This window comes from Elephas maximus, chromosome 2 (genome assembly GCF_024166365.1).
Source record: "Elephas maximus indicus isolate mEleMax1 chromosome 2, mEleMax1 primary haplotype, whole genome shotgun sequence".
In the NCBI taxonomy this organism is placed as follows: Eukaryota; Metazoa; Chordata; class Mammalia; order Proboscidea; family Elephantidae; genus Elephas; species Elephas maximus.
Window position 1 is genome coordinate 213,996,200 of NC_064820.1, and position 25,050 is coordinate 214,021,249.

A 25,050-nucleotide genomic window follows, 5' to 3' on the forward strand; every position below is an offset into this window, starting at 1 on the left:
GTCTGCGCGCTCTGATTGGGCACCACGGGGCGCGGGGCTGAGCGGGTCGGCGCGCGCAGCGAGCATGGAGGGAGCGGAGAGCGTGGCGCGCTGAGTTCGGGTTAGAGCGCGCGTGGTCGGTCGCATGTGGGAGCCGATGTCACTGTCTCGTGGGCGGGTCCATCCGGTAGGTCCGCGGCTTGGAGCCCCAGGCCTCGGTATCGCGGCGCGCGTGGGCGTTCCCCCGGAATCCGCGGAGGGAGCGCTTTGTTCTTGCCCCGGACGCAGGGTCCGGCGGCGAGGGCTAGCGAACTCGCAGTGAAGTAGGGGTGATGGCGGTGACCTTCAACACGCATGCCAAGGCTGACTGCTGAGTACTTCTCTCGTTAAGCATTTTAAGTCAAGCACCTCACCCCTACCTTAGCCTCCCGGCAGTGCTGCAGATTGACTATCATAACCCCGTTTTAGAGGAAGGTGAGGCGGCAGACTCAAGGGCGATCTTAAGCGAGATCCTTGGAGTTGTTAGTTGCTCTGGGGTGGATTCCAACTCATGGCTACCCCATGTGTTACAGAGAGGAACTGTGCTCCATAGGGTTTTCTTGACAGTAATCTTTACTGGCGGAGATTACCAGGCCTTTCTTCCGTGGCACCATGGGTAGATTTGAACCACCAGCCTTTAGGTTAGCAGTCCAGGGCTGGTAAAATGACGGGGCCCAGGATGGAACCTGGATTTTCCAAGCCTGCACTCATTACCACCACGTGCGCGGCCTCCCCTCTTGGTTTGTCCAGCCGCACCGTTGTAGGGGAGGAGTGGTGCCAGTTGATACCATCCATCACTTACCGTTTTTGGAGAGGAATCTTGTACTGTCAGCCCCTGGCCCAATGCCCTGTATTTCGAGGTCCTGGAAGTTGAGTGACCCTTGGTCAGCTGAGGCAGCAGAAATGTGAGCCTTCACTTAGGAGTTGCTGGACCGGAAACACCAGCTTGAGTTCTTAGGGGACCATATTTTAAGTTTTTCAGTTGAGGGAGCATGTAGTGGAGGTGGGTAATTGTGGTTTTATTTAGTGCAGTATCGTGGGAAGAGGCTTTGGAACTTAAGGTAAACCATAGTTCAGATTGTCTTACTTTATGACCTGAGGCAAGTCCCTTCCAGGGCCTCTTTGTTTCTTTCTCTGTAGAGAGCACAGAAACTGCCAGGTAAGTTAGCCAGGCACTTATCCCCATGGACTCCTGCTCAGTCCACCTGTTACAGAGCTCCCAAGGTTATGGCAAGGCTGGTGACCTTGGCAAGTGACTTCACTTTCTGGGTCCATTACCGTGGGGTTATGGTGAGGATAACCCCATGCTTGATATTTCTACAGGGTGCTCAGCTGGTGTTAAAAACAAAAAGCCCCACTGCCATCAAGTAGATTCCAAGTCATAACGACCCTATAGGACAGAGTGAAACTGCCCTATAGGGTTTCCAAGGAATGCTGGTGGATTCAAACTGCCAAACTTCCAATTAGCAGCCGAACTCTTAACCACTGCACCACCAGGGCTGCCAGTAGGTGTTACCAGGTGGTAATGAAGAGGCACTGAGGTCCCAGGTTTTTTTAAGCATAATAATAGCAAATGTTTTTTGAGTCCTTACTCTGTGCCAAGGAACCCTAGTAGTGCAGTGGTTAAAGCGCTCAGCTGCTAACCGAAAGGTTGATGGTTCAAACCCACCAGCCGCCGGGGGGGGGATGGGGGGAATGTAGCAGTTTGCGTCCATAAAAATTGCAGCCTTGGAAACTTTATGGGGGCATTCTGCTCCGTCTGTAGGGTCACTGTAAGTCAGGGTTAATGCAATGGCAGTGGGTTGGGTTTGGTTTTGGTGTGTTACTGGGTGGAAACCCCAGGCTCTTGGCTTGGCATGACTCATTGGCCAATAAAGGAGAGACTGAGGTGGGAGAACAGGAAAAGGAGTCGGTCTGAGCTGCTGCTGCCAAGACTGCTCCCCAAGGGCGTGCTGGCAAGTTACTGTTAAAGGGTTTTACTAGTAGGGAGTTCCTACAAGTTATAGCAATGGGGTTTACACATACCCTCTTAGCAAAAGCAGGATTCAAATGCAAAGCTGGGGCCTGAGGGAAAGCCCAGCAAAGAAAACAGGATTTTTTGATACAATACTGTGGGGGAGGAAGTCAGGTAAAGAAAACATGGATTTTTAATAAAGCACCGTGAGGGCTCTGTCTCACTCCTTCCATTTCTTTTTGGACATTGGTCATCCAAGACGAGTGTCCATTTTGAACCGTGGCCTGGCTTGGAATTGTTTGCCTTATGTTGGAGGAGGGGCAGATATTGGACCTAGGCCTTTCACTGTGGTTACTGACCTCTTACTAGTTTATACTGTTTACTAAATAAAGAGAGTGGCTTTTATGTCCTGTTTATGTGAATGTTTCCTTAAAAGGTTTTTTTTTTTTTTTTTTTGTCTTTATACCTCAGGGCCCAGTTGATGTGTCTTTGTAAGTCCAGCTCCAGCTGGGTCACATTTATGCTCCAGGATTTATCTCCTAAGACATCCTTTTGTTTTGATTGGAGATTGGAGATAACACATTGACTTAGTTGAGCTCTTAGATGGTGGCTTGGGCAGGCTCTTTAAACTCAGGGTGCTGGTTTTCCACTGAATACCATGTAGTTCTTCACCAGGATCTTAAGAGATGTTCTCATCAATCCCATTGCCAAAGTGAGCAGAGTCAATGTACCTCAACATTTTAGCCTGAGGCCTTCATTTGCCTTTTAAGTGTATAAGACAGTAGAAGATAAGTGTTATTATGCCTCATACTATCAGGATGTAGACTAAGAATGTTACTATCCTTTGCAGTGGTGATCTAGCCCATGTACTTAACTCCTGATGGTAACTAACCAAATAAGTCTGGTGTTTGTAAGAATGTTACAGTGTATAACCAAGTAACTTGCTGTCTAATTCTATGTATATCCTGTTCTACTTCTCCTGTGATACTTATCCAGATGCAGTAAGAGGTATTTGCTACAGCACAGGCTATACTTTCTTGGGCTAATAAAAAAATCTAAGGCTATTTTGTTATCTCATGTCACCTTGGCTAATGAGTTCAGAGATGGCTGTCTTGTTTTTATCTCATTAGCAACTTCTTCTGTTATGTGCCCCATAATGACTGATAAACTTCTCGAAGATTTCTCCAATTCAGCTATACCATAACTAGAAACTAAAGCCATACCCTGAGTGTTGGACCAGTGGGTTTCTTTTTTGACTCTCATTTTATAATGTGTAACAATTTAACATTACCTTTTCAATATTTACTAGCACCATTACTATGAATACCTGAAAGGAATCTGAAAATTCTTGAAATGTGTTGCCCATGCATTCACCAGGAATCTAAACGAGATTGCCCACGTAAACTCACTGTCAGTTGGAAAGAGATCATTTAAAACCAGTATAGTTGGATCCACCACACAAAAAACATACCCGTAAGGAGCACACAAAGTTTGTCCAGAGGAAACATAACGTATAGAAAAATTCACATGTGACAATCAGCTTTTCGTTAGTGAATACGTGATTAACAAAATAATACGGGTCTTCAGTTAATCTGTTTAAAACATACTAAGTGTTCTTCTCGAGGGCAAGCTGTCCCTTCTTGGTTTACCTATTAACAGCCATGGATCACTTTCTCAGAAGCAGAAGTGTCATAAAAATGTTTTTAGGAGAGAAGAGCTTCTAATTCAAGAGTTGCAATATCCAAACACTTCAGTTAAATAATTTAGGAGAAAGGAGAATGGTTTCTCATATCCAGAAAGTAGGACCTTAAGACATCAGCAATATTCCTGTATAAAACCCATAGTATTCCTTTACTTAGTCTTATGTAGTTAATTTCTGCTCCAGGTGATTCTCGATCAGCAGCTGTCTGTGAGCGCATCAGCTTCTCTCTGCATTAAGAGTTTTGGAAATCTTGATTCAGTCTAGTCACTGTTGTTTTCATAAATCTGTCTTTTTGTTGAGATATTTTGGTCAAACATTTTCAGCAAGTCAGCAAAGTAAAAACTTATCTGCAGATGACAAATCTTAATATGGCCATGATAATTTATAAACATAATACCCTTAATTATAAAAAAAATTCAGAACCAAGTAAAGTCAGTTTAAAAAATTTTAGACAAAAAAATGTATTTTTTTATTGTACTTTAGATGACAGTTTACAGGACAAACTAGCTTCTCAGTAAACAGTACACATATTGTTTTATGACATTGGTTAACAACCTGACAACATGTCAACACTCTCCCTTCTCGACCTTGGGTTCCCTATTACCAGCTTTCCTGTTCCCTCTTACCTTCTACTCCTTTCTCCTGGGCTAGTGTGCCCCCTTAGTCTTGTTTTTGTTTTATGGGCCTGTCTAATCCTTGGCTGAAGGGTGAACCTCAGGAGTGACTTCATTACTGAGCTAAAAGGGTGTCTGGAGGCCGTATTCTTGGGGTTTCTCCAGTCTCTGTCAGGCCAGTAGGTCTGGTCTTTTTTTGTGAGTTAGAATTTTGTTCCATATTGTTCTCCATCTCTGTCCCGTACCCTCTGTTGTGATCCCTGTCAGCAGTCAGTGGTAATAGCTGGGCAGCATCTAGTTGTGCTGGACTCAGTCTGGTGGAGGCCGTGGTAGTTGTGGTCCATTAGTCCTTTGGACTACCCTTTCCCTTGTATCTTTAGTTTTCTTCGTTCTTCCTTGCTCCCGATGTGGTAAGACCAGTGGAGTATTTTAGATGGCTGCTCACAGGCTTTTAAGACCCCGGACACTACTCACCAAAGTAAAATGTAGAACATTTTCTTTATAAACTGTGTTATGCCGATTGAGCTAGATGTTCCCTGAGACCATGGTCCCCACAGCCCTTACCCCTGAGGGAGTTTGGATGTGTCTATGGGGCTTCCATGACCTTGCCTTGTACAAGTTGTGCTGGCTTCCCCAGTGTTGTATACTGTCTTACCTTTCACAAGTTATCACTTATCTATTGTCTATTTGGTGTTTTTCCATCCCCAGCCCTTCCCTCCATCATAATCATCAAAGATTGTTTCTTTTTGTGTGTAACCCTTTTCCTGAGTTTTTATAGTAGTGGTCTCATACAATATTTAATCTTTTGTGATTGACTTATTTTAATCAGGGCCTGATGTTCCCCCACCCTCTCGATTTTTGACTCATGATAGAAGACAAGATTAGGTCATTCCAGTTCATTTACATATGTTTAAATTGATCTAGGCTTTTTGAAAGGCTGTCTACCCAGTACATACCAAAACTCTTTGGCAATTTTCTAAAACGAATCCATCAATTCTTGGCTAGCCTTTTTTTTTTTTTTTTCTTTTTCTCCTAGGCTTGTCCTATGCCTCCTTTTACCCACTCTGTAACTACTAGTTTTACTTTAAGACAAAATTATTCTTTTTCCTTAAATAAAACACATTTCATATAATATCTAGCTTAAGTTACTTAGAAAAACTTAAGTTTTTCAATGCAGCTACTAAAAATCTAAATCATGAGACAGGAGACACAGTTTTTCTTGAATGAGGAAAGAACTGAGGTTCTAAGACAGCCTTACAGAAAACAGCAATTCTTAGCCATAGCCTCCAACCTGATACAAGAGAGAAACTTAGACACAATGCTCTAGACCGGAAGCAAGCTCTCAGAACAAAACAAGACAGAAAGACCACATAAATTCACTGAACAATACCACACAAAACAAGGATATGGGGATTCTACTTTCTTAAAGCGTATATAGCAATTTTTGGTAAGATCGACTCCATTCAACGAAAGATAAAACTTATTAACTTGGCAGAATGTCAGATGGAGGAATATTATTGTAATTCTTTATTGAGAAACTATCATAAAACAGGTATGGAGCTACCACTTCTCCCTGCGAATTATATAAAACAGGGCAGGAGCTGCCACTTCTTTCTACAAATTTCATAACACAGGTCAGGAGCTGCCACCTCCCCCTGTAAATTTGGCAGAACAGAGCACTATTTTCCAGGTTTTCTTTTAGCCAGAAAAATACACCTAATGAGGGAGCAGTCTTGGCAGCAGTAGCTCGGAGGGACTCCTTTTCATTGTACAACGAGATAAGCGTGCTTTTTCTGTTCTCCCACCTCGGTCTCTTGTTCATTGGCCAATAGGAGTCATGCCAAGCAAGAGCCTGGGGTTTCCACCCAGTAACATGCACACTCTCCTTCAGGTGTTTTTCATCTGGAGACCTGGAAAAGTGGAGGGGTCCAGCTTGAGAGGTATTAGGTCATCTACATGCTCTTTTGGAGAAGGGAAGTCCTTGTCTTTTCCATTTGAGGTTCCCTAATTGTTGGTTTCAGATGTCACAGTTGGAATGAGAAAATAACTTAAGACCGGGGTTTCTAGAAAACACTTTGAAATGTGCAGAGTATATGCTGTCAGGGTAAAAGTATGTGCTTCTGCCCGTCTACTGTCTTATCCTTGGGCCTCTTGAATCATATCTCTGGGACTCTCCCTGGTCTGCAGGCTTCAGCCATGTGGGCCTGACTACCTGTGGATGTAGTCTCATCTGGGAATAGAATTTTCTTTGTTAGGTTAGTAATACCCTGTTTGTGTAGGGTGTGTCTTAAACCTGTCAACTTTCAGGATATAAAGAGGAGATGAAGCACAGAGACAAAACCAAAACAAACCCTTTGCAGTTGGTTCTGACTCATGGTGGATTTGAACTGCCAACCTTTTGGTTACCAGCCCGGCTCTTAGCCCCTGTACCACCAGGGCTCCCAGCACAGAGACAGGCAAGCACAAATGGGAGAAAGATAAGATGCCACGTGGAGATCACCAAGGAACCAAGGAATGCCGGCGCTAGAGAAGCTGAAACACGGATTTTCCATCAGAGGGGACAGAGAGAGAGACAGCTTTCCCCTAGAGCTGGTGCCCTCAATTTGGCCTTCTAGCCTCCAAACTGTGAGAAAAGAAATGTTTGTCTATTAAAGCCTCATTAGTGGTATTTCTGGTACAGCAGCCCTAAGAAACTAAAAGGACCAAGGAGGGCATAGGTTTAATAAGCGGACAGAGTACTACCTTTAGCATGGGGATTACTTGATCCTCAGTGGTCATTGAATTCAGGACGGGTAGAGCAGGGATGGCGCCACTAGCCTGGGTGAGCCACCGTACAACTGACAGGGATCACACTGAGTATCTTGGCTAAGAAAAAGCTTTGCAATAAGTGCAAAAGGACAGCAAGTGGTGCGTGTTATTATTAATGCTGATGCAGAACCAGCGTGTCCTTGGACTGAAGGCAAACAGAGACTTTCCCCCTGCGGAGAGTTAAACCAAGTGCTTTTCACCAAAGGATTGTCTGTCTGTCAATACAGGAGGAGGTTTCCAAGTGGACTGCGGTTGTTTGGCAGTTAAGAAATACCTGCTCTGTGTTGCTTGCTACCTTCAAATGCTTTTTAACCTTGAATAGTTACTGTTTAAAGGCAGTATTTCTTTTTGGGATTCTAGGGCCAGGGGCCTGTTATTGCTCTTGTGCTTTTTTCAAGGCCCCCTGTTGCCAAGGGTGGTGCGTTGGTGGATGCAGAGCTTCTTGGTGGCCCTGGCCACGCTTGCGTGCAGAGACCAGCAGAGCTGAGTAGGGGCCTGGTGCCCGGACCACGTGTACTCCGTCTTGGCGCCTCTTACCCAGGCATATGTGGCCGGCCACATGTGGAGCTGCCCAGCCTTGGGAGAGACAGCACTGCACTGCGGCCTCAGGCCTGGCTGGGTTTCTAATCCCGTTGTCCCTGCTTTAACAGAAAGGCTGCTTTGGAAGCCCTGATTGGGAATTTCCTGGTTAAAAGATTATCAATTGTTTCTTTATATTAGCTCTACCAGAAATTAAGGAGGATGGCTATGATTTGGGACTACTAGGACAATTTGTGTATTTCCATTAAATGGGCATATTTGTCTAGGACATTGTGCTGTGTGTATACTTGGAAATGGTCTCTCTCCTTGTGATTGGCTCTCTTCAATTTAAATATCCTTTCCGCACTAGGCCTTCTTGACCACCTATCTGAAGCGAGCACCTTCCCTTGTCTGCCCTCCTGCCCCGGCACCCGGCACCTGTCCTGCACGGCACCAATTACGTGTTGGGTGCCCTTGATCGTGCTCCACGGAGGCAGGGTCCAGCCTGTTCACCCGTCTTTCCAGTATCAGACACAGAGCCTGCATGTGGATGGGCTCAACAAATAGTCGTTGAGTGAATGGATTATAAATGAAAGCTACCAGAATCAGAAAAATATACTGAAAAGCTGCCGACTCTTGGTTAAGAGAGGTTTGCTCTTATAAATGTCTAAAACTCTCACTGATCATAAAATTCCAGCTGGCCACAAATTCTACTTCTTTGTAGAAATATATTTTTAAAGAAACACCCATTTTTAGTAAGCTGTATTTTTCCCTTCGATTCAGGTTTTTTTTTTTTTTAATCAAGGAAGTGTATAGGTAACAGAACATTTGCCGTTTCTACAATCTACACGTGTCCTCAGCTGTATTTTAATGGGATGTAGTTTTCTGATCCACCACCCGTCTATCAGTTTGTCGTAATGTGGTGGCTTGCATGTTGCTCTGATGTTGGAAGCTATGGCATCAGTATTTCAGATATCAGCAGGGTCACTGTGGGGGAAATGGTCTGCCTCTCTGCCTTCCGTTCAGGCTACCTAAGTAAAGGCCTAGGGCCGAGAACATTCTCTGATAAGGACGCTGGGAATTGGGTCTCTCTCTCCCAGTTCCTTCTTACTGGGGAAGCCTTCCCCTGTTCTGGGCACACATTAACTTTCTCTGTCTCTTGTGCATGCGTGGGCACCATGTGGTACCTGGCCAGCCCCACTTCTGTATCTGTTCCTGGCAAGGAGGGAACAGGGCCTCAAACTACAGCCTGATGGGTGAACGTAGAACATCTGCCCTGCACTGGACATATACAGGGATGATCCTGCTGGCTGTGGGAGACTGGTGCCCACTAGTGAAGCTGATCTCACTGTTTCTTCTCTACATGAGTGAAGTGATCACCCGTGCACCGGTGGAGCGTATGTGTGGTCTGTGTCTTTTGTTGACAACCTTGAACTCTGGTACAACAGTCACCCATGGTGGACAGGTTTCAGCAGCACTTCCAGACTAAGACAGACTAGGAAGAAAGGCCTGGACATCTACTTCCAAAAATTAGCCAATGAAAACTCTATGGATCACAGCAGAATATCATCTGATATAGTGTTGGAAGATGAGCCCCCTAGGTTGGAACACACTCAGAGTGCAAAGTAGCCACAACAATGGACTTGAGCATACCAACAATTGTGAAGATGGTACAGGATCAGGCAAATTTCATTCTTTTGTACATGGGGTCACCATAGTCAGAGCCAGCTTGATGACAGCTAACAACAGTTCTCTGATAGAAATATAAAAATGCAAATTTGACCTGTAATTCTTACGGAAGGGTCTGTACTCAAGCAAGTGCCTATCTTAACTAGCAGCTCTTACAGTTAGAGCGTGTGTGTTGGGGTGCTGAATCCTGCTCCATAGCCAACAGCCAACTTGTTCTGCAGCCCTGGGCAAAGACACTTTACTTTTCTGAGCTTCGTTGTCATTACTTGAAGAATAGGGAGGGGGCATCAGAAAGATGCAAATCAAAACCACAGTGAGGTACCATTTCACTTCCACTAGGATGGCTAAGATAAAAAAAAAAAAAAAAAACAAATCTTGATGAGGATGTGGAGAAATTAGAACCCTTATCCTTTGCTGAGGAGAATGCAAAACAGCACAGCCCTTATGGAAAACAGTATGGCAGTTTCTCAAAGAAACAAAAAATAGAACTACCATATACCCAGCAATTCCACTCCTAGGCATATACCCAGAAGACTTGAAAGCAGAGACTCACATTTGTACACCCATGTTCATTGCAGCGCTCTTCACAATAGCCAAGTGGTGGAAACAACCTAAATAGCCATCAGCAGATGAATGGATAAACAAAATGTGGTACATACATACGATGGAATAATAGTAGGAGAAATAATGTCTTAATACATGTTATAATATGGACGGAGCTTGAAGACATTATGCTGAATAAAATAAGCCAGTCACAAAAGGACACATATTGTATGACCTCACTTATATAAAAAGACAAAGAAAGCAAATGTATTGAGATCAAAGTTTTATTAGTGGTTATGAGGGGCCGGAAAGAGGGGGAAATGGGGAGGGTTATTGCTTATGGAGGACTGAGGTTTGGGCTACGGTGATGGAAAAGTTGCATTGATTAAGGGTAGGGTTACATAGCCAATTAATGTAATTGCTATCAATAAGTTGTATACCTTGTAAAAAGTTGCATTGGCAAAAGTTGTGTGGTACTCTCCCTCTTTGAAACCCAACTTCTGCTCAGAAAATACACTCAGTCTGAGTGATTACTTTCCAGGACTGCTCTTTTCCCCCACATCCAGAACTCTGGCAGCAAGATGACATGAACCTGGCACAGAAAAGAAACTCAACTGCAGACACAGGCAGCTGTACCTTACTGCCCTGGCAACTAGAGGATTAAAACCCAGCAAACCCAGTGCAACAAACTGAGTAACCCCTGGGCTGCTTAGCTTTGAGCACTCAAAACTACCTGCCTCCTTGGCAGGTATGGGTAGGCGGAAATTAGAAGGCCACCAATGAGCAGGCTGTGGGACTCATATGGCAACAAAGACGCCCCCTTTGCACACTAATACACAGCCAGCTGTTTTGTAAAGAAGCACACACCTTCACCCCCTGTTGTAGGACTCCACTGCGCTCAGAGCCTGGAAGGACGAAAGCCCAGCTTCGGCGTTCAGAGTCTCCCATAATTTGGTAACATTCCAAAACATCAATTTGCTGTTAATTAAAGGCTGTTTGAATCCTAGGAAACTGTTAAAATATGCCAGCATTCTTCTAATCTGAAAGGCAAGCAACAGACTGTAAAAACCTGCTGGCGAGAATCCAAGAAGCATGAGGAAAACAAAATGCAGTGAGAGTTTTCTTTTCTCACTGAAGAGAATTCTAGGAGATGGAAGGGAGGAGAGAAGTTCACACTGATGGCCCTTACTTGACACCATCTTGTTCTTAAAGCGAAGTAGAGGGAGGCTCCATATAAATTGCCTTCACACATCTCATAGCCAACTCTCTGGCCAAATGCAAACATCAGGCCATCATCCTCCCTTCAAATGGTTACCTGAATACACGGTAAAAAATTCTGAAAATGATTCCCCAATGGTAAATCCAACCCCATTGGACCAGAGGACCTGCTAACAAGTTGGGTGACTTCAGACCTATAACAGAAGCCATCAGCCCAGGGTTTAATTAACAGCACACAAGAGCCATCAGCTCTCCTGCTTCCAGGTCTAAAATCAGCTGGAGCCAAATTAGCAAAAACACTATCTTTTCCCACTGCTTTTACTTCTGTTTCGAAATATTCCTCAACAATGGCAAGGCCAACAACTGACATTTGAGTCAGCAAAACAATTAAAAAAAGTGGTACAAGGGAAGAAATAGAGAGCAGATGTTAAAACAGAGATAAAAGCAACATATAACAAGTCTACATTTACCAGAACACACCATAAACTTTTTATTGTCCACCTGGTAGTGGATTAAGGATCCCTGATGGCACGCAGCGGTTAAAGTGCTCTGCTGCTAACCCAAAGGTCAGCAGTTCAAACCCACCAGTCACTCCACTGGAGAAAGACGTGCTTCTGTAAAGGTTTACAGCCTTGGGAATTCTACGGGGCAATTCTACTCTGTCCAACATGGTGGCTATGGGTCCAAATTGACTCCACGACAATGAGTTTGGGGGAGTAGATTGAGTATGGTTATGTATACTTCCCTAGTAAGGGCATCCAAAAGACTTCAGACCTGCTGAGAGTTTAATACTGCTAGAAGTTTCTCTTTTGATGAAAAGTTAAAACACCAAAATAAATTTTTGATTGGCTTTTGTCTGGAAAACACAGATAATAAGTTTTTGTTGACATCAGTGGTATGGCTTAACATGTCCATAAATAATAGAAATATTCAATAAAAATTAAAAAAAAAAAGTTGTGTGGTAGATATATTTACAACAATGATTAAAAAAAAAATAACTACTGAAGCTGTCTGTACAACCAAACACCTCATGGGATTTGGTTGCTTGGTTTGGAGGTTTAGGGTCATGTTTTGTGGGATATCCCAGTTATTTGGCCTAGTATCATGTTTAGTGTTTCTGTTCTGCCTCCTAGTTCATTACATAGTGCCTTTGGGTCTTAAAAGCTTGCAAGCAGCCATTTAAGGCATAGCAATCGGTCTCTGTTCGCCTGGAACAACAGAGGAAGGATAGTCAGGAATAGGAAGAGGAGATGGACATGTGGCTTTTTTCCTCCTTGAACAACTGCTTTCTTTTCCAGGAGACCAGAGCTGGATGTGCCCAGCTACCATTACTGAACATTTTGATCAAAGATTCTATAGCAGAATCATGATCAAAAGGGGGAAAATGTAAAACCGACTTTCAAATTTTCATGGACTCCAGACTTTCTGGAGCCATGGAGGCTGGATGAACCCCTGAAACTATTGCCCTGAATTAATCTTTAAACCTTAAACCAAAAACAACCCCTGAAGTCTTCTTAAAACCAACCAACCAACCAAACAAAAAGAAATAGTTTAGGTTAGCTGTAAAGAATGCCTTGAGCATTGTGCCCTTTTCAGATCTGTCTACGTGGGATCATATTGACAACAGCAACTGGAAAGATTAGATAGAAACCTTAAGGGGCAGTGAGTTTATGTCAGCGTGGGCGGCAACAACTCAGAAAAGGTAAGAATTTACAACTTGAAGAGTATAATCAACATCACGGAACTGTACCTGTAGAAACTGTTGAATCGGTGTCTGTTTTGCTGTATATATTCTCAGTGACGACAACAAAGATAAATTATAAAAAGTAATGACGCGTTGATACCTACTACAACGTGGGTGAACTTAGAAAACATAATGCTAAATGAGAGAAGCCTATCACAGAGGACCCCATGTTATACGACTCTTTCGATATGAAATGTCCAGATAGATCTATTAAGAAGCAGGTTAGTGGTTGTCTAGGGCTGGGGGATACAGATGTTGAGTGACTACTTGTGGGTATAGGGTTTCTCTTTGGGGTGATGGTTTCTAAAATTAGATTGTGGTGGACATGGCACAAATCTCTGAATGTACTAAAAACTCCTTAATTGTACCCTTGAATGAGTGAATTTTATGGTATGTGGAGTATGTCTCTATAAAGCTTTTTAAAGAGGAAAAAAATGAGGGGGGACACTTAAAGTGTTGCAAGTAAAGTGAGATAACTTATACATAGTGCCTAGTAGAGGCCTTTCATAGAGCAAAACTCCAGTACTGGTGGCACAGTGGTTAAGAGCTTGGCTGTTAACCAAAAGGTTGGCAGTTCGAATCCACGAGCAGCTCCTTGGAAACCCTATAGGGTAGTTCTACTCTGTCATAGAGGGTCGCTATGAGTCAGAAATGACTCGACAGCAATGGGTTTGGTTTGGCTAGTAGAGGCCTTTCTTAGAGCAAAACTCTGCAGTATACTTTCCCCAAGCCTGGAGAAATGTGCCAAGACTAAGATGAATGTTTTCTTAAATTATAATTTATGAAGTATTACTGGTGGTGATCATATTGCCTGTACCCTGTTCATCATTAACTTGTGTTATCAGCCTAGAAAAGTATCTTGAAAAGTTGCTAAGTACTGAATTTTTAACACTTTGTGGGAACCCGCCTATTCCTGACCTGTGGAATTGCTGTAAGCCCCCAATTCCTTTGTTTAGTCATTTGGCACATATTACTACATGTCTAGTTGTGATGGGTACTCTGGGAGATTTTTAAAAATCTAGCATTCAGTCCCTGCCTTCAAGGAGCTTAAGTTTAATTGGGGAGGTAAGATGTGACCATGAAACGTTTAGTTATAAATGCAGTGTTGGCAAGTCCCTTTGATCAGGGGTAAGGTGAGCTGTTGAGAAAAGGGGGTAGCCCTCACACTGAGATGGCCTCACCGGGAGGAGGGTTGTGAGGGGTGAACAGGGCTTGGAGAGATGAGGGTTAGTTCTCATTACTACAGCCATTCAGCGAGGAGGAGCCCAGCATTACACAGAATGGTTTTGCAATAGAACACACTCCTGTTTACCAAGTATTTCCAGGGCAATATTGCAAAATGGGCTGGTAATTTAGCAACTTGGGAAAACCGGTAGGTTGAGGTGAACTTTGGCTATATTTAATGTTGAAAACTACATGTTTTTTTATTTTCAGACAACTTCAGACCAGTGTCATGGCGACTCCCATCAGTGGTGTTCACCAGGATGCCGACCTCTGGGCCTCGCACACTAAGATGCTGGCAGAGCCCCTGAGAGACAATGACATCGAGGTGGGAGTCCTAACACGTGTCTTTAAATTAGAGCCTTTTGTTTACATCTCTGGTTCTAATCACGAATTAACTTTATGAGGGACAGCTTGTAATTATTATAAGAGTGCCAGGTTTCGGGGCAGAGGCTGACGACATGGCTCCATGTTGTTGAAGAGCAGAATTTAAACATCTGTGAGGTCCTACAGCCTGCAGGGCCCCATGCCAGTCAGTGCTTGTGAAGGAATGGGGAGGGAAGGAGGGGAGAGATCACTGCAATTTGACCCTTTCCTAATTTTTTTTTTTTTTTTACAGGTCAGAGAGGGTATATCTAGACGCCTGGAAGCATCTTTTGCTTATTTATTTTTTTAACAGCTTTGTTGAGATATAGCTCACATTCCATGCAAGTCTACCATTTAAAATGCACATTTGGATGGTTTTCAGCAACCATCACCACAATCAATTGTAGAACATTTCTCATCACCCCAGAAGGAAACTCTGAGCCCATCAGCAGTCCGTTTCCTTTGCCCTTCCAGCCCTGGCAGCCGCCAGCACCTTCTGTCTCTATGTGTTTGCCTAGGCATGTTTTATTTTAAGGAAGGGGCAAGAAGAAGGAATAAGGCTCAAGAAGGCAGAAACTTGATGACACATAGGGATAAAAATGACAGGGTGGTGTAGAATTCGGCAGGAAACTTATTTTAAAGATAATTTTCTCTCAAGTCATTTCGTTTGCTTTGATTCAGTGTCTTCTATTAGTTCTTTCCCTGTTGGTAAAATTTTTCAGAAGATTTATGCTATTCCTTAAGTGTTAAAGAAGTCGTCTTAATTTGGTTATTTGGGTTATGGTTAGCTTCTGAGGGCAAAATATGAATCTATAGTAATGTCTCTTTAGGAAGTTGTGGCTTTGATCAGAACAAAATTTTAAACTAAAAACTCAAATGTTGAGTGTCTGTTTTATCCTCACAAGGTTTACAACATCATTAAGAAGGAGAGTAACCGGCAGAGGGTTGGATTGGAGCTGATTGCCTCAGAGAATTTCGCCAGCCGAGCTGTTCTGGAGGCCCTGGGCTCTTGCTTAAATAACAAATACTCTGAGGGGTACCCAGGCCAGAGGTATGTGTGTGTGTCCGGACTTGGTTTCTCAGATATGCTGCTTTCTACTCCACTCCCGCTCGCTAGCGTAACTCTTTTTATTATGCCAGTGTGGGATTCCTCTGATATTCTTGGATCAAATATAAATGCTCAGGTTCTCCATCCCTTTAGGGCTTTCTAGAGTGATAGGCCAGGCTACCCGGAGTGCTGAGCTGCTGGGCCTTTGTCTAGCCTCTATGTTGAAAAGGTCCGGACCCTGGAGTCATACCGTGGAGGGTGGTTGTTGCTACTCGAGTAACTGAACTGCTGTCAGGAACGGCCAGGAAAAGAAAGGTGATCTCTAGTAGTGGAAAGCATCTCTGCACGATGAATGTTGGGTTGTGTGAATTCAATAGTGATTTTTAGTTAACTCTTTTGCCCTGAGAACCATGATAAGTTGTATTCATTTTTGCCTTTTACAGTCATCAAGCCAAAAAAAATACAGAGCATGAAATATGGTTTTGGCACATTTATTTTTGTCACCAGGACACAGAAGGAACGATCTTACTTGGAGTATAAACTGCCGTTTTGTTCTGAGACACCTGTGAAGCACTCTATACAGGGGCTGAGAATCAAGGGGAAGGAATTGTCTTTCTCCTTCAGTGAACTGTGTGGTTCAGGGTAGAATTCTCACCTTCCGCACAGGTGACCCAATTCCATTCCGGCCAGCGCACCTCATGCGCAGCCACCAGCCGTCTGTCAGTGGCGGCTTGTGTGTTGCTGTCGTGCTGACCAGGTTTCAGTGGAGCTTCCAGACCGAGACAGACTAGGAAGAAAGGCCTGGTGATCTAAAATCAGCCAGCGAAAACCCTCTGGATCACAGTGGTCCCATCTGGGGCAGCATTTTGTTTGGTCGTGCATGGGATGGGCATGAGCTGAGGGGCTGACTCAATGGCAGCTGAGCGCAGCAGCACTGTGAACAACTTGTGCATTGTCCCTTGAAGAGCTGACCAGATGTTTCCACAACAGATGGCTTCAGACCCTCACAGCAAGGCTGCCAGGCAGCTGGCGCTGTCTCCCATGTCTTCAGTCTGGGGAAGCTGAGGCACACCAGATGAAGTGGCGTCCCGAGGCTGCACAGCACAGGGACCACACAGGGCTCACGCTGCTAGCAGAACCGGGGTTTGAATCCAGATGTTCTCACACCAAATCCCAAACTGCCTGAGGTTCCAGCATATCTAGTCTGTTTTGTAGAAAAGACTTGGACAGTTCCTGGGATTTTTGCCCTGGCCCAGTGAATATGTCTGTAAAGAGGTGAGGTAGGTGATTTGTGGGCCCAGTAAGGTGTTAAAATTGCCGCATGTTTTCTTTTGAGATTTGAGTGTATTCTTTAATCATTGGTAGTGTTTCTCCTCCTCTGTAAGTGCTCAAATGGGGTGGGGGGAGGGGTAGCCACCTTACTGCAAGCGAAGTTAATTTGGAGAACATGATTTACATCCCTGGCCAGGGTCAGGCTTCTTAATCCCTTGCCAGAATGAAATTTCCATACGAGCTCAGAGGCTTAGCACCGGGGAGCTGCTCTAACTTTTTTCAGTATTGCCAACTTGCATCAGTCCAATGCCTTGCTTTTTCCCATTTTACCATCTGTGAAATTGGAATCCATTTTAAAATTGCTGGCAACCAAAAAAAAAAAAAACACCACCAAACCAGTTGCCGTAGTCAGTCGATTCCAACTCATGGCAATCTCAAGTATTACAAAATAGAACTGCGCTCCAGAAGGTTTTCATGACCGTGAACCTTTTAGAAGCAGATCGCCAGGAGTTTGTTCGCGGGTGCCTCTGGGTGGTTTCATACTGCCAGCCGTGTGGTTAGCAGCCAAGCACGTTAACCCTCTGTGCCACGCAGGGGCGCCAGCTGATGGCAGGTTATCATTTAATTGATAATTGACAATGCTCTTGGCTTCCTCAGTGATTAATAAAATAATGGTCATTTTATAATTGAGGACATCTTAAATTGATGAACGAAGTGCTGAGTTCTAAGCATTGAGCTGAGCGTGATTGTGCACATCCCCTATTTTCACATCACGGCCTTACTTTGAAGTCAGCATTGTCATCCCCTCTTAAAAATAAAGAAATAGGCCAAGGAAGCTGTGCCAAGTCTGTGAGTAGCAGAACCAGGGGCTGACTGCATCTGTGACTGTGAAGCGTCAGCGCTCTGCACAGTCCCCTGTTGCTGAGACTGCTCAGTGCAGAGAGGCGAGCCGGGAAGGAGCATCGGGGTCTGGTCTTGTGTCTCCCTCCCTCCCCTCTGTCCCCATACACCCCCGGCAGTCTGCAAGTCTGCTGTCCTGGGTGTGGCTGCTCTCCTGCAGCCTGTGGCAGCTCACCTTCTGTTGCCTGGAACCATAGAATGTGAGGCTGAGAGGGGCCCTCAGGTCATCTAGTGACGTCTCCCCCTTTTTAAGGCTCATTTTATGAATTTATTAATTACTTAACTGAACCAAAAATAATTGTCACTAAAAACTAAATAGAATGAAAGCAAGGACTCAGACAGATACTTGTACACCTATGTTCACAGCAGCACTATTCACAGGGTGGAAACAACCCACATGTAATCAGCAGAGGATAGATAAACAAAATGTGGGATATACATACACTGGAATTCAGCAATGATAAGGAATGAAATTCTGAGACATGCAACAACACAGATGAACTTTGGAAACATGATGCTGAGTGAAATAAGCCAGACACAAAAGGATGAATATTGTATGATCTCGCTTATAGGAAGTATCTAGAATAGGCAAATGCAGAGAGACCAAAGTTTATTAGTGGTTCCTGCAGGCTGGGGGAAGGCGGGGCCGGGGAATTACTGCCCACTAAGTACATAGTTTCTGTTGGGGATAATGACAAAGTTTTGGAAATAGAAAATGGTGACAGTTGCCAACATGATGAATGTGGTTAATGTCACTGAACTGTACACTTAATAGTGATTAAAATGGCAAATTCCGTTATATATATTTTACCACAATTAAAAAAAAACTAAATAGAAGTGTAGGTAGTTCAATCATTTATTCACTTTAAAGGGCTCTTAAAAATGGAAAAAGTCTATTTACGTTATCATTTTTTTAAAAATGTGAAATCATCCCTTCGAATATTCTTGGTATTCTTAGTATTTGGAAGCAGCAGTGATCTAGCATTAATGACTTTCCCTAATACAAATCTAGGACCCAAACTTCTGGATTTGGGGTTTTTACTATTTTATAACAGCTTTATTGGGGTACAATGCACATACCATACATTCGCCATTAAAGTGTACAATTAGTGGGTACCCACTCTTACAGATGAGGAGGTGCTTGCTCGGCGGCACAGCTGGTGTGGTCTTCTACTCGAGGTCCCAGAGGCCCCAGTGAGAGGAATGGGGCTGGTGCAGGGCCCCTCTGCCTCTGCACGTGTACCATCTCTGCTGGGACTGGAAGTCAGCCAAGCAGGTCTGAGTCTCCTGCCCTCCCCCACAGGTACTATGGCGGGACGGAGTTCATTGATGAGCTGGAGCTTCTGTGCCAGAAACGGGCGCTGCAGGCTTACAACCTGGACCCCCAGTGCTGGGGGGTCAATGTCCAGCCCTACTCAGGTAAGGGCTGACATTCCCTGAGAGAACTGGCCAAAAGCAAAAGTAAAAAATAAGTCGACCCTGTGCTGGGTGGGCACATCTTCCTTCCTGGCTCATGGTCTTTCAGCTGCACTGCCCCCTCCCCTGGCAGTACTCTTTCTCCCAAATGTTCCCCACTCCCCACACACATACCCTTATCCTCATGCGGATGGGGCAGGGGACCCTCTGGGGGCTCGTGGAACCCCTCCTCAGGAATCTGTGTGGGAGGCTGGGCCTGTTCTCCCCAAGCCCCTGGGAGCTGCACGGTGCCTCCGGAGTAGAAATAACCGTGTCTGCTCTGGCCCACCCGTTGCAGGCTCCCCTGCCAACTTTGCGGTGTACACTGCCCTGGTGGAGCCCCACGGGCGCATCATGGGCCTGGACCTGCCCGACGGGGGCCACCTGACCCACGGGTTCATGACTGACAAGAAGAAGATCTCGGCCACATCCATCTTTTTTGAATCCATGCCTTATAAGGTTAGTGCATGCGTCTCTGGTGTGCTTCCTCAGGAGACCCCCATGTTGGGCTGCATCTGCAGGAATGAAGTTTGGTTCGTGTGGCAATACAGGAAGTCTCCACGGCTCCTGTTTCTCCTTTTCTTGCCCTGAATAGGGAGATCTCTTGGGACTTAGTGAAGGGAAGCTGTGGTCCAGAGGCAGAGGGACTGCCTTGAGGCAACCACCAAGGAGGTTTCATCTGTAGTGGGGATGGCAGCTTCTCAGAATTACTGGGACAGCAGCAACCAGGATAAAAGTTACAACCACCAAGTCAACTACAGCCAGATCTGCACCCGACCTCGCACCGGTGAAACAGCTATCTCCACAGCAGATGCCACCCTTAGCCAGCTACAGCCCTGCTCAGAATCACAGCAGGCCAGCAGCTGCTGGACAGCAGCGTCCCTGGCCCTAGCACCAATACCAGCATCCTGGGCATCAGCCACAGCCCTCCACAGCCAGTTAGGGGAGCCCCTGCAGCCAGAGAGGTTAGAGCAGGGCGACACGGCCCACCTCTCCACGTCCACTGCCTCTGGGTGGTAGCAATAGCAGTCACAGCCCAGGCTCCTGCACTCTGTGGCTGCCCTCACTGCCCAGACCTACCCTCTGCCAGCTATAACCCATATCAACAGTACACCCAGTATGTAACCATTTTCTGGGTGGTGCAAACAGTTAAGCTCTCAACCACTAGCCAAAAGGTTGGTAGTTTGAACTCACCCAGAAGCATCTTGAGAGACAGGCCTGGAGATCGGCTTCTGCAAGACCACAGCCTTAACAACCCTGTGGAGCTCTGCTGTGACACGTGGGGTTGCCATGAGTCAGAATTAACTGTAACAAACAACAACTGTCAAAACCAGTGCCCAGGGCTGCCTGGGGCCCTGTCCATAGAAACAACACGATTTAAAAATGCATGATAGAATTTGAGGGCTCCTGGGAGGCATGGTGGTTTCTCCATGCAGGTTTAAGGACGGCAGAGAAGAGGTTCGTGCGTATTCGGCACCCAGGCAGTGCACAAGGTAACTGCATCACGTCAGAAGCCTGCTGCCTGCATTGTTCATTGTCAGACGTGCCGTTCCTGGGGTGTGCTGTCTTTCCCGCCATGAACAGAAGGCACCAGAGCCTCTCAGTCTGGTGAATAGCGGACACAGTATTGTTGACTGATGGGTGCTGGTTTCCACTTTCAGATGTCTGTTGCAGTCTGTTGATCATTTGATTTTTACTTAGCCTCTGTCTCAGTTCTTGTAAGGGTGCGTGTGCTCTTTGGTGTGCAAGTGATAGTTCATTTCTTCTCATTGAAGGGCTAGGTGTTTCAGTTCCAGATATCATAATTGGCCAAAACTCATCTTGAAGATGGGCTTTGGACCATGTAGCCATAGTAACCAGCTGTCTAGTCCAGCCCAACTCACGGTGAGCCACGTGTGTCAGAGTAGAGCTGTGCTCCATAGGGTTTTCACGGGCTGCTTTTTCAGAACTAGGTCACCGGACCTTTCTTCTGAGGCATCTCTGGGTGGGCTCAAACCTCGAGCCTTCTGTTTAGCAGCCAAGCATGTTAACTGTTGGCACCACCCGAGGACTCGGAAGAAGCCATTGTAACCTTGACAGCTGGCTCAAGTTCAAGAAGAGTGGGCACAGGGTGGCCAGAGGGAGAAGGCTGAGCCACCGTCTTGCCTCCCACAGGTGAACCCCGACACTGGATATATCAACTATGACCAGCTGGAGCAGAATGCCCGCCTTTTCCACCCAAAGCTGATCATTGCAGGTGACTCGCTGGGCTGAAGGCAGCCTTAGTTGTCAGCAGATCCCATGTGCCTTTGACCTGTAGCTTCCCACCCTGTAGCTTATTGTCGTTTCTGCCCTGGGTAGCAGTGTTTCTTGGTCTAAGTATTGTTTTTTTCAGCGGGAGCCACACCCCATGTAAAGTACCTTAGAAATTCAGGTGTGGAGTAACAGCCGAAAGGACAAATGTGTGTGCATGCTGATGTCAGTACCAGGGGAATAACTAATTGGGGGTGGTAACCTAGTGGGAGCCGCCCTGATCACCGTGACACTCAAGGGCTGGTCAGTGTCATTGCCTTTAGCACTTCTCCATTTTTGTTCTCAGAGGTCTTGGGCAGCAGAGGGCAGTGCTAGGCTCTTGAATCTGCACATCTGGTATCCGCCTGTTCATCTGCAGTTCACCTGGCCCCGCTGCTAGGGCCTTCTCTGACGTGACAGTGTCACTGTCCCCTCCCAGGTGTCAGCTGCTACTCCCGAAACCTGGACTACTCCCGTCTGAGGAAGATTGCCGATGATAACGGGGCGTATCTCATGGCAGACATGGCACACATCAGTGGGCTGGTGGCAGCTGGCGTGGTGCCCTCCCCTTTTGAATACTGCCACGTGGTGTCCACCACCACCCACAAGACTCTGCGAGGCTGCCGGGCTGGCATGATCTTCTACAGGAAAGGTTTGCTTCCCGAGGGTCTGGGCACACGGGAGTAGTTTGTGTTTCTCCTGGGGGATTTAGATTTGGTTTAAGGAACTGGAACGAGCTCTGACCTTGGATCCTTTGAAGAGCTATCTGGGGAAGGAACAATGGCGGCTTTGCAGAAAGGACTGGAGGAGGAATCCCGAGCGGCAGCTCTCCTATCGTTCCTTGTGTGACTGAGTCCAAGGAAAAGAGGAAGTGAACTGGCACCGTTGTGTGTCTGTACTCTTGCCCCTTGTCTTAGCTAATCTTTGCCACGAGAGGCAGGTGGTGTTTGAATGGTGTTTGAATGGGCACCGCCTGCCATACAGCCATCATCTTGGTGAATTCACTGTGCTCTAGCATGTTTCTCCAAAAAAAGACTCACAGTAACCAAACTGTAAGGCACTGATGTAAAAACCATTATTCCAGTTTAGTAATTTTAGTGAGGAATTTCTCTTCCAGTTGTGGAATATTTATAGCCCACATCTAGACGCCCCGCTTAATTGGGGAATCTCACCCTGGAAAGACCGAGCTAGTAATCAGGTCCTCATTCAGCCCGTGGTGAGAACTTATGAATGAACCTGAGTCAGAAGAGAAACAAGCCCTGTAGTAACGGATCACTCTTATCTCTGCGCAGCTCCCATTGCTAGACTCTTCCACTTGCCTATTTCTGCTTCTCAGGGTCCTGCTGCCTTCACACCTCTGATGACCCATTTCTAAGGCAGGTGGCTCTTCCCACATGCCTGGGAGGATTCTGCCTTTTCCACTATGTGTGGGTGTCATGAGTGGAGCCCATTTGGGGCCAGACTGCCCAGGTGACTCACCCTGGGCCTTGCTTGGCCAGTGTTCTAGGGCCGTGGTGTGTCCTCTCTCCACCACATTTCCTCATCTCCAGACGGGGAGTGTAATAATATCATAATAGCCCCTTTCTCTTCCAGCGGCTGCTATAAAATGCTTAGAGCAGTTGCTGGCTCACAAGGAGCACTAGATAGATGTTACTGGTAGTTGTTGTTTCTCATTATTACTAACAGAAAGGAACCTTATTCCCCTTATCTAGCCCGATAACTGTTGTCCCCTTCAAAGTCATCATCTTGGAGGTGACCGTCTTGGACACTCCTTTTTTGGGGAGATATACCCAAGGCATAGTCTGTTCCAGTCTCAGGGAGGGACACTTTGCCATTTACTTTCCTAAAGCCTCACTACAGCTGTGTGTTGTTAAAAAGAGGTGCTGTCAGGGCAAACAGATGTCCAGCTGAGACCAATGTTCCTACGAGTCATCCCTAACACCTCATTCCCAAGTGTGAGGACACTGGTCAGGAAGGGAAGGGCCCTCTGCTCTGCAGCGCTGGGAACCAGTTCTCCCAGTCACAGGGAGGCTGTGTACCCCTCCCCACCTCTGCTCTCTTGGGAGCTGGAACCAGTCTGGGCTTGAGTCCAAGTAAGGAAGAACACGGGACAGCCCATGTGGTTCCATTCTGATGTTTTTCTTCACCCAGGAGTGCGCAGTGTGGACCCCAAGACTGGCAAAGAGATTCTGTACAACCTGGAGTCGCTCATCAATGCTGCCGTCTTCCCGGGCCTCCAGGGAGGTCCCCACAACCACGCCATTGCTGGTAAAATGCACCTTCAGGCCGATGGCCATGGTGCCTTCTGGTGGTTCTCATACCCTCGGCTCATTCTGTGCCCCTTAATTTCTGTCTCACCTTCTATTCAAAGTGTGTGGCAGGAATATCTCTACCCAGGAGCTGCCAACAGGGAAGAGGGACATAGTTGTGACTGGTGGAAGGTAGGGACTAGAGAGAGGTGACAGCCACTCCTCACATGTGGTCACCATTGGGCAAGGCTAAGGTCAGGGCAGGGGCCTTAAAGTGTGTAGAAGGAACATGACCACGAGAAGGTGCAGATAGGGATGTGAGAGCTCGTCTGCAACGGAGCAGGCTCTCAGACAAGGCACTTCCCCCTGATGGGTGTCTCCTCCCACATCACTGACTCCCAGGTCTGTCTCCACTGACAACTGGAGGTCTCGTTAAATAGTCTCCTTTCTTACTGCGATTGGTTAGGAAATGCTCTGTCTCGGAGTTATGCCATATCTTCTTTGGGAGAAAGCAAGTGACGAAACGTATTCATCTGAGGAGCAGTGACAAATGTGTGACCTTTCTCTAGGGAAACACTAGTGTTTAAAAAGAGGGAACTGGGGAAAGCAGCAAAGAAGGGAATTTGAAGTGTGAGCAGGTGGAGAGAAGTCTGGGAGCACGGGGCATTTTCACATTTCTTCAGCCTTGGGGGTAGGGTGTTCAGGCCCACGAACACAGAGTGGGGCCATCTGTGCCAGGCCTCAGGCACTGACTTTCCCATCACCCTCCAGTTTTCTGTCTCCCTGAGCAGCACTCACAGTTGACCCAGGATTCTGGAGGTGGCTTGAATGGTGCAGAGTAGAATGGGGCCATGGACTCTAAGACAGCTGCATGATCGGGCATAAAATCTGCCTTTGGGCAGCTGAGTAGTAACACTCATTTTGTCCAAGAACAGCTTTTTCTGCGGTAATCTTAGTAGCACTAAGCTTCCATGCTTAGGGAAAAAGTTACCTCACAAGCAGTTCCGCTACACCATTGTTCACAGCAGCACTGTTCACGGTATCCAGAGGTAGACACACCCCCTGTGCCCATCAGCTGATGAAGGGAGAAACAAAATGTGGTCTGTCTATTCAGTGGAATATTACGCAGCCGTGAAGAGAAACGAAGTTCTCATACATGCCACTGCATTATGTTTAGTGAAGTAAGTCACACGTAAAAGGACAAATAGTATATGATCCCACTTAAATGAAATATCCAGAACAAGCTAATGTGTAGAGACCAAAGTTGATTGGTGGTTACTAGGGGTGGGGGGGGTGGGGGTTATTGCCTAAGGAGCACTGAATTTCTCTTTGGGGTGATGAAAAGGTTTTGGAAATACAGAGTGGTGATAGTTGCCCAAAATGGTGAATGTAAGTAATGTCACTGAATTGTACACTTAAAAATAGTTGAAATGGCCACTTTTTTGTTGTTGTTGTTATA

General features: G+C 45.9%; 1 protein-coding gene across 3 annotated transcripts in view; it reads left to right on the forward strand.

Annotated features, from left to right (window-relative positions):
• The first annotated feature begins 38 nt into the window (after positions 1 to 38).
• Positions 39 to 25,050, forward strand: part of SHMT1 (serine hydroxymethyltransferase 1) — a 28,738-nt gene continuing 3,726 nt past the window's right edge. For all 3 annotated transcript variants that reach the window (XR_007516211.1, XM_049874717.1, XM_049874718.1), the window contains exons 1-8: positions 39 to 166; positions 14,244 to 14,358; positions 15,302 to 15,447; positions 18,920 to 19,035; positions 19,370 to 19,530; positions 21,226 to 21,307; positions 21,782 to 21,994; positions 23,494 to 23,610. Coding sequence is in view for 2 of the 3 variants with exons in the window: in XM_049874717.1 (XP_049730674.1) it covers positions 14,263 to 14,358; positions 15,302 to 15,447; positions 18,920 to 19,035; positions 19,370 to 19,530; positions 21,226 to 21,307; positions 21,782 to 21,994; positions 23,494 to 23,610 (931 nt within the window). In the remaining variant the exon portion in view is untranslated. The remainder of the gene's footprint in view (positions 167 to 14,243; positions 14,359 to 15,301; positions 15,448 to 18,919; positions 19,036 to 19,369; positions 19,531 to 21,225; positions 21,308 to 21,781; positions 21,995 to 23,493; positions 23,611 to 25,050) is intronic.